At 37.5% G+C, this 16010-nt stretch overlaps 1 protein-coding gene across 6 annotated transcripts in view; it reads right to left on the bottom strand.

The window, feature by feature from the left end:
* The window catches only part of ZFYVE9 (zinc finger FYVE-type containing 9), a 189701-nt gene that overhangs the window by 127053 nt on the left and 46638 nt on the right, over positions 1 to 16010 (bottom strand). For all 6 annotated transcript variants that reach the window (XM_082428846.1, XM_082428847.1, XM_082428848.1 and 3 more), the window contains exons 2-3: positions 12784 to 12889; positions 447 to 552 (exon numbers count right to left, since the gene is read on the bottom strand). In XM_082428846.1, the coding sequence (XP_082284972.1) occupies positions 447 to 516 (70 nt within the window). In that variant the 5' untranslated portion in view covers positions 517 to 552; positions 12784 to 12889. The remainder of the gene's footprint in view (positions 1 to 446; positions 553 to 12783; positions 12890 to 16010) is intronic.

The following is a 16010-nucleotide window of genomic DNA, read 5'->3' on the forward strand; positions in this document are numbered from 1 at the left end:
TAGGTTTAAAATGGATCTTGCTTTATTGGTCAATCAATATGAAAGAAGCTATTTTTCTTAACTTGGGAAATACAACCACACATTCTAAAGCTTTTCCTGACCATAAATTGGATTCTAATCCTGCACTTATGAACAAACTAACTTGGGGAAGATGCTTAACCTTTCTGTGTCTCTATCTTCATCTGTAAAATGGAGGTAAGATTTACTTTCATGGGATTATTTTAAAGATTAAATGATATAATCCATGTGAATGATTTAGCATAGTATCTGGCACACAGTTAGTGCTAACATAAATGTTAGTTCTTCCTCTGAATATTAATATATAATACTATCATTACTGACGCATTGGACCTTCCTTTCTTTTTTTTAAATACTGCATCCTCTTATAATCCCACATTTTCTATATCATAAATACATTCAAACAGAGTCACCAAGTAAATTCTCACCTTCGTTTTGTTCAAATTCATCTAATACCTTGTCCAGGTTGTAAGCTTCTGCTTGGAAGTAATTCTCCATCGGTGAGAAAACACCACTCAAGAGACTTGTTTAAATCTAGAAAATAGATCAAATTTGTATTACACTTTCAATTATTAAAATATAATTTATAGACATTACAACTGGTAAAACAGAAATACAAAGGATCTTAAGACTACGATGAACAATTATATGCTAATAAATTGGACAACCTAGAATAAATGGATAAATTCCTAGACACATACACCCTACCAACAATGAATCACAAAAAAAAAGAAAATCTGAACAGATCAATTACTAATAAGGTGATTGGATCACTAATTAAAAACCATCCCATAATATGCTCTCTGATGCCAAACTATACTGCAAAGCTACAGTAATCAAAATAGTATAGTACTCACACAAAAACAGACATATAGCTCAATGGAACAGAATAGACAGCCCAGAAATAAATCCACACTTGTATGGGCAATTAATCTATGACAAAGGGAATGGGGCAAAGACAGCCTGTTCAATAAATGGTGTTGGGAAAACCGGACAGCTACATACAAAAAAAAAATCAAACCGGACTACTTTCTCACACCATATACAAAAATAAACTCAAAATGGATAAAAAGACTTGAATGTTAAGACCTGAAACCATAAAACTAGAAGAAAACATAGGCAATATGCTCTTTGACATCAGTCTTAGCAGTTTTGGGGGGGATATGTCTCTTCAGGCAAAGAGAAACTAAAGCAAAAATAAACAAATAGAACCACATCAAACTAAAAAGCTTTTGCCCAGCAAAGAAAACTATCAACAAAACAAAAAGGCTGCCTACTGAATGGGAGAAGATATTTGCAAATGATATATCCAACAAGGGATTAGTATCCAAAATATACAAAGAACTCATACAACTCAACATCAAAAAAAAGAAAAAATTAAAAGCGGGCAGAGGATCTGAATAGACATTTTTCCAAAGAAGACATAAGATGGCCAACAGGCACATGAAAAGATGCTCAGCATCACCAATCATTGGGGAAATGTAAATCAAAACCACAAAGATATCATTACACCTGTCAGAATGGCTATCATCAAAAAGAAAACAAATAACACGTGCTGGAGAGAATGCTGAGAAAAGAGAACCCTTGTGCACTACTGGTAAAAATGTAAATTGATTCAGCCACTACAGAAAACAGTATGAAGGTTCCTCAAAAAATTAAAACATAACTACCATATAACCCAGCAATTCCATTTCTAGGTATACAACCAAAGGAAAGAAAATCAATATCTGGAGGAGAGTCTGCACCTCCATGTTCACTGCAGCATTATTTACAACAGCTAAGACATGGAAACAACCGAAATACCCATCAAAAGATGAATGGATACAGAAAATGTGGTGTGTTTGTGCGTGCATGTGTGCGTGCATGAATGTGTATAAGATAGAATATCATTCAGCCATTAAAAGGAAGTCCTGTCATTTTCGACACCATGGATGGACCTTGAGGGCATTATGCTAAGTGAAATAAGTCAGACAGAGAAAGACAAATACCAGATGAACTCACTTATACGTGGATTCCAAAAAAACCAAACTCATAGAAACAGAGAACAGATTCAGGGCTGCCAGAGGCAGGGTATAAGGGATGAAGGAAACAGGTGAAGGTGGTCAAAAGTTACAAACTTCCAATTATAAGATAAATAAGTTCTAGGGATATAATGTACAGCATGGTAGGTATAGTTAACAATACTGCATCATATATCTGAAAATAGCTAAGAGAGGTAATCTTAAAAGCTCTCATCAAAGGAAAAAAATGTATAACTATGTGAGGTGATGGATGTTAAGTAAACTTACTGTGGTAATCATTTCACAATATACACATATATTAAATCATTACATTGTGCAACTTAAACTAATACAATGTTATAAGATTTGACTTACATACATCATGAAATGATTACCACAATGAATTGTGAACATCCATCATCTCGTATAGATACAAAATAAAAGAAAAAAATTTTATCCTTGTGTTGCAAACTCTTAGGATTTACTCACTTAACAACTTTCATATATAACATACAACAGCGTTAATTATATTAATCATGTTGTATATTACATCCCTAGTACTTATTTATCTTATAACTGGAAGTTTCTACCTTTTGACCACCTTCATCTAATTCTCCCTCCTCCCACCCTATGCCTCTGATAACCACAAATTTGGTGCCTTTTTCTGTTTGTTTGTTTGTTGTTTTTGAAGTGTAACTGACCTACAACACTATGTTAGTTCCCAGTGTACAACATAGCAATTTACTATCAATATTTCTATAAATTACAAAATGATCACCATGGTCAACTTCTATTTATTAATTGGCTCCTGTTAGGTAATTTAAGTTTAGTTAGACAAACAGGCTGCATAATCTATGAATGGTTTTTCTTAAATCTGTCTTTTGTGTCTAATGACTTACAGTTCAAAAAACGTTCATATACAGGCCATTTTTTTAAATAAAGACTGCATATTTAGACTGTCCAATGCAAAGAGATGAATAAAATTTCTCACAACACACAATCTAGCACATTTAATATACACCTACAATAGTTAGCATTTCATGGTCATTATATGTAAAATATTAGTAAACAAACAATCAGATCAACATATTTATAGTGCATCTACTGTATGCAGGGTACTGGGATCAACTGAAGTCTCAGATATCATCCCAATATCAAGAATCTTAACATTTACTTAATGGTAAACAATGCTAAATAAGAAAATTTAAATAATAATAAATGATTTTAATAACAACACAGCACAAGAGACACAGGTACTACGTGATTAATCTGTCAGATAAAATGAACAGATAAGTGTACCTGAATAAGTACTGTAAAAGTTCAAGAAATGGGAACTTCCCTGGTGGTCCAGTGGCTAAGACTCCACACTCCCAATGCAGGGGGCCCAGGTTCGATCCTCGGTCAGGGAACTAGATCCCACATGCCACAACTAAGAGATCCCACATGCCACAACTAAAGATCCCTCATGCCACAACTAAAGATCCCTCGTGCCACAACTAAGACCCACGCAGCCAAATAAATAAATAAAATAAATATTTTAAAAGTTCAAGAAATGGACCAGATCACGAGTCTGGATGGTCAAGAAAGGCATTATTTATGGATTTGAGCTGAGTCTGGAAGGACAGATAAAATTTTAACAGATATCCCAGATAGGAAGATGCGGAAGTGAAATTTCAAACAGGGAGAGACATGCAAGGAGTGATCTAGGAATGGGCAATTATTGAGGGATCAGTGAAATTGAAGCAAGGATTTATTTACATGGGTAACAGCAGGACACAGCTGGAAAAGCAGACAGGCATCATATTATGGAAGCCCTGGAATGCCAGTCTGAGAAAGATACTATTTATACTTTAAGCAATGGGAAGAACTGTAGCATAATGGATAAGAACATGAACTCTAGGACTCGACAGTCCAAGTTCTAATCCTAGTTCCTAATTCAGTTACTAACTATATGACTTTGGGGAAGTTAATCTATTTACCTGAGACTTAATTTTCATCTATAAAACTGAGTAATAATAGTATATACCGAAAGATTAAATAAATTGACATAGGTAATACATTTAAAACACTGCCTGGCACAGGACAAGTGCTTCATAAGCAATTATTTAAGTTTTTAAGCCTTGGAGTTGATCATTTTATTATAAAATAAATAACCTAACAACAGTGATTACATAGGCTAGTTTTCAGCCCCATCCTCCCTTCCACTCATATTTATTGAGCACCTGTTACATGCAGACGTTATGCTTGGTGCTGGAACACTACTTGAATATACATTTCTTCAATGTACCATGCCCTTTTCCTCTTCAAGACCTTTTATCTGTCTCCAATACACCCCCTCCTTGCCAAAATAACTCTGCATCTTTTAGCTCTTAGCTCAAATATTACTTTCACAAGAAGTCTTCCCTGAACCCCTAAAAAAGGTGATCTCCCCTTATAATCTCTCACAGCACCTCCACTTTTCCCTTTATAATAATTATCACAATCTATAAACATACATTGGTGTGATTATTTGATTAATGTCAATCTCTCCCACCAGACTGTAGACACCACAAAGACACCCACTAGACTGTGTTCACCATGTGATTGCCACAGAACCTGATGTGGTACCTATTCAATAAACACCTGTGGAATGAATAAATGAACAGTATAAACAGCCACTCAAGAAGTTGTGTTAAACTTCAATTATAATTATTGATTCAGGCAAGCATCAAAAACAGATGCCTTTAGGTAAACAGTTAGTGGGGAAGAAAATATTCACAATGCCTCAAAATATCATTTCACAGATGACTTATTAATTCCAAAGGAGAAAATGTATGTTTACAGTGAAAAGATGCAGTAATCACTACCTTAACCAGATGATCAAGCTTAGCATCACTAAAAGTTTAACAAGCTGACAATATGTATCTCCTGATGTGATGCAATAAGTTTAAAACATCACCTACAGGTATTCTTCTCCAAATTGTTTAATCTGAATTGAATCATGAACAATTAGACAAATCTAGAATGTGAGGCATTCTGTAAGACAGCTGTCCTGGACTCTTCAAAAAATTCGGTGTTATGAAAAACAAGATCATTCTGAATTGAGAGAGACTAAAGAGATTAAACAACCAAATGCTATGCATGAACACTAACTGGATCCTAGATCAAGAAAAATACACAAATAGGGACTCCCTGGCGGCACAGTGGTTAAGAATCCGCCTGCTAGTGCAGGGGCCACGGGTTAGAGCCCTGGTCCAGGAAGACCCCCACATGCCGTGGAGCAACTAAGCCCATGCACCACAACTACTGAGCCTGCGCTCTAGAGCCCGCGAGCCACAACTGCTGAGCCCGCGCACCTAGAGTGCGTGCTCCGCAACAAGAGAAGCCACCACAATGAGAAGCCCGCACACCACAATGAAGAGTTGCCCCTGCTCGCTGCATCTAGAGAAAGCCCGAGCGCCGCAACTAGAGAAAGCCCAAGCGCAGCAACGAAGACCCAGCGCAGCCAAAAATAAACAAATTAATTTAAAAAAAAGAAGACAATAATACACAAATACCCATACACAGCAAAAAAAAAAAGACATTTAAGGGATAATCAGGGGAATTTGAACTATACATTAGTATTACAATGAATTAATAATCATTTTTTTGGATGTGATAATGGTATTTAAAATTTTGTATGCGAATGTCCTTACTCGTAGGAGATGCCTGCTGAACTATTTAGGGAAGAAGTGTTATGTTATCCGTAACTAACTTTCAAATAATTCAGGAAGAAAGTATGTGAGTGTGAGTGAGTGGCGAGGGTAGAGGAGGAGAGGAGAGAGGTGCTCGAGAAAGAGACAAAATGGTAAAAATTGATGAATCTGGTGAAGGATATATGGGTCTTCACTGTACTATTCTTTCAACTTTTCTACAGACTTGAAATTTTTTAAAAGAAAAGGTAAAAAGTGTACTGAGCTTGTGGTGGGAAGCATTCCTTCCCACTTTGAATATAGAAATTCTAGACAAAATAGATTATTTTTAAAGAGTTTATACAGTGAAATTCAAAAACAGGAAAGAGAAATATGCCATTAACCAAGAAGAAATCAAGCCACAGCGATGAGTGAGAACTGAAGTGTGGCAGTTCACAGAGGTTACAGAACTAGACAGCAACCTTCAGACCTGGGATTTGAAAGCTAGCAGGTAGGATGGGAATTATGTGCTATAAACTTCTAGAAGTTTCTGCATTAGAGAGGGCCAGACTGGGCTCTCTGCATAAAGCCAGGAGCTGGAGAAAAAACTGCCCCAAGTGGCCCCAAGACTCAGCAATGGTGCAGGATGGAATAGTGTGCCAATAAAATCAACTTTCAGAAATCAGAAGTCCTAGCCTGTTCCTCCCTCAGGATTGGTAATGAAACTAAGTCTTCCCATTCATGAACATAACATGGTTTATCTCTACACTTGCTCAGCTCTTCTCTTCCTGTGACTTGCAATAATGTTTTTAATTTTAAGAAGTCATTAAATATGGGACAGTGGGGAGAGAAGAGTGCATGTGACTGTAAAGGAGTAGCACAAGGGATATATCCGTGGTGATAGAATCGTGCTGTATCTTAAATTGCAATGGAGGTTACATAAATCTACCTGTGATAAATGGGAGAGAACTACATACACTCATGAATATGCTCACAGCAGCATTATTCATAACAGCTAAAAGGTAGAAACAACCCAAATATCTATCAACTGATGAATGGACAAATAAAATATTAATTTCCTGGGTTTTATATTTTCTCGAGTTATGTAAGATGTAACGAATGAGAAAAACTGTAAATGAAACTTTCTAAAGTATTTTTGCAACTTCCTGTGAGTCTATATTTACTTCAAAATAAAAAGCTGATAAAATTAAAATAAAAGGGAAAAATTATTAAAAATTCAATAAACAGGGAGCAGATGAAGAGGGCATCTGTGTAAGGGGGGAGTCAGAGCCCAAGTGTGGTGAAGCAGATGTCCTTGCGTAGGGGTGGCCCGGCATAATGTGTCAGAGCCCCAGGGGGAAGGAAACTGCCTACACAGGACAGCCCAGTGCGGGGTGTTAGAGCCCAAGAGAGGTGAGGAAGGCATCCACATGAAGGGGATGGTTTGGCAGACAGAGAGCACAAGTGGGTAAGACGGATTCATATGCAGGAGGGGTGAGGAGGAGATATAAGAGGGCAGTCCAGGGTGGCGGGTCAGAGCCTGAGCAGGATTAGAAGGAGCAAGGGGAGAAGAGAGTGATAGGACATAGGTTACATGTAGAAAGATGGATCAAATAAGTGACTACATGAAGGGCAATGGGAGCAAGGTTTCTCACTGTTGGAGAAGGGGTTAAAATGCAGAGAAAGAGAAAAGTGGAAAGAACCCTGCAGTGTTGGTTTGGAATCTGGGGTATCAGTTTGAACTCACGGACTTCAATAAACATACTTATAGCAATAAACATAGTTTTGTGTTCAATGAACATAGCAATAAACATATTATAAATGTAAAAGTGTGTGTGTGTACACATATATTCTCTAGTGCTACACACAAAGAATCTTGGAGCAGCAAATCCTCAGCTCAATTCCATGTAGCAATGAGCATACCTAGCACCAGATTTGATTTATAAATATTGTTATTCACTATAAGGAACAAGGGCTCCATGGAAAAATGGCTGATTCCAAAGCTGAAGTAGAAAAAATACAAGAACTTTGATGAGGATGGAGGGAAACATGAACCATTGCACATTGCTGGGAAGAAAGTAAAATGGTGTGGCAACCTTGGAAAACAGTTTGGCAGTTCCTCAAAAAGTTAAAAAGAGTTACCACATGGCATAGCTATTCCACTCCTAGGCTTATACCCAAGAGAAATGAAAACATATATTCACACAAAAACTTATCCGTGAATGCTCACAGCAGCATTATTCATAACACCAAGAGATGAAAACGACCCAAAGATCTATCAACTGATAAATGCATAAATAAAATGTGGTATTATACATTGACAAAATATAATATTATATGATAATTAAAATGGATAAAGTACTGCTATATGCTACATCATGGATGAATCTTGAAAATATGGTAACTGAAAGAAGCAGACACAAAAAGTTACAGATTACATGATTCCATTTATATGAAATGTCCAAAACAGGCACAGAAACAGAAAGTAAATTAGTGGGTTGCCAGCAGCTGGGAGGAACTGGAGGGAAATGGAGAGTAACTGCTAACAGATTAAAGATTTCTCTTTGGGGTGAAAAAATGTTCTGGAATTAGACAGTGGTGATGATTGCAAGACTCTGTAAATATATAAAAACCATTGAACTATACATTTTAAAAGGGTGAATTTTATGGTATGGTGTGTGAATTACATTTCAATTAAAAAAAAAAAAATAAAGGAAGCATCCAAGAATGATGGGGACATGTCAAAAGGACAAAGAAACCAGCTTGGGGCTTCCCTGGTGGCGCAGTGGTTGAGAATCTGCCTGCCAATGCAGGGGACACGGGTTCGAGCCCTGGTCTGGGAAGATCCCACATGCCGCGGAGCAACTAGGCCCGTGAGCCACAACTACTGAGCCTGCGCGTCTCGAGCCTGTGCTCCGCAACAAGAGAGGCCGCGATAGTGAGAGGCCCACGCACCACGATGAAGTGTGGCCCCCACTTGCCACAACTAGAGAAAGCCCTCGCACAGAAACGAAGACCCAACACAGCCAAAAATTAATTAATTAATTAATTTTTAAAAAGGAAAAAAAAAAAGAAACCAGCTTGAAGGAGCTTCCACAGACCAAATCAGAGACAATTTGAGCATCAAAACAAATAATGGTAGCAACAGATTATAACCCACTGGATAAAACAGAAAGCCATGAGTCTTTACAACATAAATGAATGAATTCCAAGTGTGATGAGGAATGGGATATTTACATAGTTTCAAAGTTCCTCTCCACAAAAATACTTACTAATTACAAAAAAAAAAAAAAAGAGTAACTTCAGAGGCAAATCCTGGCAGATGCCACCTTACACAAGTGATCAAAGTGAACACCATCAGTAATAGGACAAACAAAAATCCATGCTCCCTGACAGATTGCAATGAAAAGGACACAGCAATGTCCATACTAGGGGAGGCTGTGGGAGGACTGGGGGCAGCGGGGACAGGAGGTGTATAGAAACTCCTTGTACTTTTTGCTCAATTTTTTTCTGAACCTAAAACTGCTCTAAAAAAAATAAAGTCTATTGAAGAGAGATCAAGACGGCAGAGTAGGAGAACAGTGGAACTCACCTCCCCGCACAAACACATCAAAAATACATCTACATGTGGAATAATTCTCACTGAAAACTACCTGGAGACTGGCAGAAAGACCCTTATACAACCAAGGCTGTAAGAAAGATCCACGTGGAATCAGGCAGGAAGGGAAGAAAAGTGATCAGGTTGGGACCTGTGCCCCTGGGAGGGGACTCAGAAGAGGAGGGAGATTTCATGGGTGGAGAACCTCCCTGGGGAGTGAGCAGTTTCAGCCACATATTGGGAGCCCCAGCCCTGGGGTCCAACACCAGGAAGACAACTCCCCTTGGCTGGTTGGAGGGCTGATGGGACTAACAGGAGGGCTGTGGGAAGCCCAAGAGGAGCGTACACACCCTTGTTTACTCCCAAAACAGAGTGGGGAGGGTGGATTGAAACTGCATGGAACACTGGCTGGTTTCCCAACTAAATGCAACATGTGATTCTAAACTCGGTGCTCTTGACATAAAGGACATTATTTGTACATCTGGCAAAACTTGAATAAGGTCTGATAATTAGATGGTGGTAATGCATCAATGCTCATTCCCTGATTTGATGGCTGTATTGTGGTTATGTAGGAGAATGTCCTTTTTTGTAGGAAACACAGTTTCAAAGGTGGTAGGGGATGCAGCTAGCAACTTACTCTCAAATGGTTCAGAGAAAAAAGACCTCTGTACTATACTTGCAAACTGTCTATAAACTTGAGATAGTTTTTTAAAAAATACATTAAATGCACAAAAACTATCATATTTTTAATATCCAGGGCACTTTCTTTTTCTGATCCTTTTTATGACATCTTGAGCTTATTTCATGGATATAATTTTTTTCTTACCATTCTAATTACCTATAATTTAGTCTGGTTTTTTTTTTCTTTTTCCCCAAACCTCTTTCTGTTTTCAATATTATTTCCTCCAAGTTCCTGTTCTGTGTTTTGATCTCTGTCTTCACATTGGACGCTTTCCCCAAATGCCTAACATTGAACAAATGAAGTACAAAAAGCCAACTGGAAGCTCTGCATGTGTGGCTTCTCAACTGGGAGGCTTGCACTGCATGGTGATTGGGTGGGAACACAGCTATTTCACTGGGAGACCTCCAAATGTCAGTATATGTAGGTCTTTTCTTTGGACTCCAGAAAAGAGTCTTATAATCTCCTGTAAGGGGGTGTAGAGATGTAACACCAGAGATGTAATCACCGTCTGAAACAAGAGTAGAGGAAGGGGTGAGGGGAAGGATCTCACTTTAATATATAGGATTTCCCCTTATCCTCCTGCTTTTACTTTAGTGCTTTTTACTTTTACTTCATCCCTTGGTATCTGTTATGTCTAATGTCCCCAAGTCTTGATCCTCCTTAGTTTCATTTTCCAAGAAAAACCTGTGGTCTCCCAAGGACATGGGAGAGGAGCAGTCTTCTCACTGTAAAAGTTGGACCTCTCCAAGAATTTTTTTTTTTTAATTTACTTATTTGGTTGCACTGGATCTTAGTTGCAGCAGGTGGGCTCCTTAGTTGCAGCTTGCAGGCTTCTTAGTGGTGGCTCGCCAGCTCCTTAGTTGCAGCACGTGGCTTCCTTAGTTGCGGCATGCGAACTCTTAGTTGCGGCATGCATGCAGGATCTAGTTCCCCAACCAGGGATCGAACCCAGGCCCCCTGCATTGGGAGCGAGCAGTCTTATCCACTGTGCTACCAGGGAAGTTCCCTCTCTGAGGATTTAAATCTTATGTCAGGATTCTTTACCTGCCTTAGAGAAGCATCCATCTCTTATTCAAAATAGAAGTCACTAAATATCATATATGTACAGTTGACCCTTGAACAACATGGGTTTGAACTGCACGGGTCTATATGTATACGGATTTTTTCCATAGTAAATATTACGGTACTACATGATCCACAGTTGGTTGAATCCATGGATGCAGAACCTCGGATATGGAAGAACCACGTATTTGGAGGGCTGATTATAAGTTATATGCAGATTTTCCACTGCACAGAGTAGTCAGTGCCCCTAACCTGCACGTTGTTCAAGGGTCAATGGTACATCTCAAAGAGGAATATAATTACTTAATTCAATACAGTTTCTTCCTGAGAATCTCTTCTTTTTTATTCTACTGACCAGAGTCCTTTTAGACACTGTCTTCAATCTCAGTCTTAAGGGTGTGACTTTTACAGCACTTATCTTATTGTTCCTTGTATATCTCCTTCACTGTTACTTCCTCTTTATACCATATACTACTTACAATGAACATGTGTGCATTCATACATAAAACATTATTGAGCATCTACTATGTACCACGCACTGTCTTAGTCATTACGTTACAATGACAACTAAGACAATGTCTTTGACCTAAAGGTGCCCAATGTTTCATAGAAGATGGATGAGTAAACTTAAAATATGAAACACTGTGGTATGTACTAAATGATATATGCACTGGGTACTACGGAGCCAAAGAAGAAGTAAATCCAAATCAGACTGAGGCAGGAGTATATTATTTGGGGTAGGGTGGGCTACTGTAACAAATACTCCAATAACTTATTATTGCTGACTAATTATTATTTATTATTACTGATAATCTTTGCAGTGGGTTGAAAACTTCCTAAAGAGGAGATGCCTGAAGAATAAGATTTTGCCAGATGAAGGCAGTCAAAGGCATTCCCTCTCACACTCACATGTGAGAAAGCTAGGGGATGAGAAATACCTTGCCAACTGCAAACCCAGAAGTTCTGGTGAGGAAGGTACTACTGCTAAGTGCTTAGGAACTCAGTCTCTTGCCACACACTGTAAGACCCAGGCCTCTATCCTCGAAGCTTACGTGGAAAATCAGAGAACTCAGCAGAGCATGCAACACTCCATGAGTAAATGGCAAAATCAGTTTCTGAAATCAATCTCACTCACACACCCTCCCCTCCCACCACCATTTTCTACCCATTAAATAATCGTAACACTTGAAAGAAAGCAAAGAAGATTCCTAGTCAGGAAAAAGTCAATGATTAAGGAGTCTTGCTCTACAAGAATTAATAAAATACTTCTAATTTTCTGCTGGAGATGATTGCTCATCACAGCTAGTCTAAACATACAAAATAAAATAATATAATTGAATCTGTATTTCTGATTCCTCACTCTAAAATAAGATTTCACTGCTTAGATCTTGCGTGATTGACTAAGAAATATTAATGACATTAATTGGGTAGATATACCACTATTTTCTCCTAACAATATTGCTCAAGTCCATGTTCTTTTTCATGCTGAAATTACCTTTCTAGGCTCAAGGTAGAAGTTGACTCTAAAAGGGAGAAGCCAAGTACTAGTAGAGAAATTAGCATTTTGACGTAATTCAACAGGAATTTTAAAATATCCTTTTTTTCTGGACTTAAGTCAAATCTTTTTTAAAAAAAAACAATATTCCTGATTTAATAAGGAACAATGTTATAAATGAAGCAAGCAGCATATATGTACGTGAGCATTATTTTCTATAGATCTGTTTTCTCAAGTTCAATCTCTCTTAAGAGAAACAAGATCATTGGTTTTCTTACCTTTTCTCCCTTACACACGTGATTAGGAACAGACTTCTCTGTGCTTACTCATGATGCTTGCTGTACCACCAGCCGGTCCTGCTGTTTCAGTATGCTCTGTTTGATGCTAAAGAAAAAACAACATTGCTCATTACATTTCCTAAAGCAATAAGCCCTGATGTTCTTCATATCAACCTATCATAGCCAGACAAATAAAAGCTATGGGACTTAAACAATAAATTACAATTATACCTTCAGATTCAAAGACCTGGCCAGCATGGAATGCAGCAGCAGACACATTATATTGTCTAAGAAGGCCCAAAGTTAAACGTTTCAATGAACAGTTAAGAATTTGTGCACACTTCTTATTTTCAATGAGTAATACAAAGTAAAAGATCAAAGGTAGAGGCACTTTCTATCCAATGACTCTGTTAATTCATAAAAATACTACTTATTTATATTTCAATAGGCCCTCCAAGAATCCAAAGCTAACAAAATTGCTGCTTCACAAGAATGGCCTCTGTTAGTGTGATTTTTTTTTTCTATACATACAGAATTCTTAAATTGAGATTCAAAAGATTCCTGCTGAGACTTTTTATTGCCAAACAACTGTTTTTCCTCCAAATGGAGTCCCTTATGATTTCAGCCCTCCTCCACTGCTTAGAAGCAATGGATTAGCAGTTGAAACTAATCAGAATAAAACTAAGTATCTCATGTTATCTGTGTAAAATATCTAACCTACAATCACAGCATTTTCAAAACAGGAGAGTATCTCAGGCATGATCTAATGAACATCACTTAATTTTTTTTTTAAGATTTGGTTTTTGATGTGGACCATTTTTAAAGTCTTTATTGAATTTGTTACAATATTGTTTCTGCTTAATGTTTCAGGTTTTTTTGGCCTGGGATCTTAGCTCCCCCACCAGGGATTGAACCCACACCCCCTGCATTGGAAGGCAAAGTCCTAACCACTGGACCACCAGGGAAATCCAAACATCACTTAATTTTAAAGATAAACTGAGGCACTAAAAAAAAATGTTTCCTGACATTATTACAAATGTAATTCTACTATCTGATGTGAAAATGATGTGCTTATTAAAATAATAAGCAAGTATTCTAAAAGGCTGGAGATTCAAGTTTTCAGAGAACAATAAAAAATATGGAATGGAAATCACTGATCAAAGATTTTCCTGTCTTGAGAACCTGAAAAAACATGTACATGCTATATACTCTAAATGAGAAGTGCTGTTGATGCTAAGAAACAGACTTAACATCTATCAAATAAAGGACTAAATCATATCAGAAGTATGAAAGGGCTGTATGGGATAGAAGTTCCAAGGTCAAAATGAGAATGAGGTCAAAGTAATACCTCTAATACCTAGCCAATTAAAGAGTTTTTTAAACAAATAAATAAACTCTATAAATTCAAATTCAAATTCTGAGTATGTGTGTCTATTTTAACATGTGAGGCAAGTCCAATAATATTATGTAACTGTCTCAAAAATCATAGGTTTTCCTTCTGGAATTAGATCCGTTTGACCTTCTAGCCTCAGCTGGTAAAGTCTCAAACCTGGTTAAATCCAACTGTCTACCTACTCCATACATTCCCCTAAGCAGCTTAAATGTGGCTAAAGGAGAACCACAAAAGATGGTGACTCCTCTCAACTTCACATTTATGACTTCACACTACATTTTCCTTAGTTAATCTACTTTCAACCCTGTATCTCATCTTCACCTTCTGATATGCCTGGAATCCCTCAATTCAAAGCTTTCATAATTCATTTCTACCAGAAAACAACCCTCTAGTCTCCTGCAGGACAATGAGGAAAGTCACTTGACTACAAAAGATAAGGTAGAATACCTACAAAATTAAACCACTCGTAGCACAGACTTCCAAACAATCTCCGTTTTCAACACCCCACCTCAACTAAGCCTTTAGAGATCCCTAGAGCCTCCACAAGACTCTCTAAGGTTCTGTGGGGGGGTACAGACTTCCTTCTCATCACGTCTCCCTCTGCAGGCAAGCACTTTACAGCTTCTTTGTTCTAAAACCTTTCTTTACTTTCTCCCTTTTTTATAGCTTATTTTTAAATTTTTTTAATTAAAAAAATTGTATACAATTTTTAAAGTTTACTTTCCATTTACAGTTATTACAAACTATCGGCTGTATTCCCTGCGTTGTACAATACATCCTTGAGCCTACCTTACAGCCAACAGTATGTACCTCCCACTCCCTGACCCCTATATTTCCCCTGTCTCTCTCCCCACTGGTAACCACAAGTTTGTTCTCTATATCTGGGAATCTGCTTCTTTTTCATTATATTTGCTAGTCTGCTGTATTTCTGAGATTCCACATATAAGTGATATCATATAATATCTGTATTTCTCTGTCTGACTTATTTCACTTAGCATAACACCCTCCAAGTCCATCCACGCTGCTGTAAATGGCAAAATTTCATTCTTTTTTATGGCTAAGTAGTATTCCATTGTATGTCTATACCACATCTTCTTTATGCATTCATCTATTGTTGGACACTTAGGTTGCTTCCATACCTTGGCAATTATAAATAACACTGCTGTGAACATTGGGGAGCATGTATCTTTTCAAATTAGTGTTTTTGGTTTTTTCAGATATATAACTAGGAGAACTGCTGAGTCATACGGAAGTTTTATTTTTAGTTCTTTGAGAAATCTCCATGCTGTTTTCCACAGTGGCTGCACCAATTTACATTCCCACCAACAGTGTAGGAGGGTTCCTTTTTCTCCACACCCTCTCCAACACATATTATTTGTGTTCTTTTCAATGATAGTCATTCTGACAAGTGTGAGGTGATATCACATTATGGTCTTGATTTGCATTTCCCTGATGATTAGTGATGTTGAGAATCTTTTCATATGCCTGTTGGCCATCTGTATTTCCACTTTGGAAAATGTCTATTCAATTCTTCTGCCCATTTTTTAATCAGGTTGTTTGTTTTTCTGCTGTTGAGTTCTATGAGCTGTTTATATTTCTCCCATTCAGTAGGCTGTCTTTTCGTTTTGTTGGTGGTTTCCCTTGCTGTGCCAAAGCTTTTAAGTTTAATTAGATCCCATTTGCTTACTTTTGTTTCCTTTACTTGAGGAGACATCCAAAAAAAATATTGCTGTGATTTATGTCCAAGAGTGTTCTGCCTATGTTTTCCTCTAGGAGTTATATAGTAACCAGTCTTGCATTTAGGTCTTTAATCCATTTTAAGTTTATTTTTGTA

This window comes from Balaenoptera physalus (assembly GCF_965194825.1).
Source record: "Balaenoptera physalus genome assembly, chromosome: 1".
Taxonomy (NCBI): Eukaryota; Metazoa; Chordata; class Mammalia; order Artiodactyla; family Balaenopteridae; genus Balaenoptera; species Balaenoptera physalus.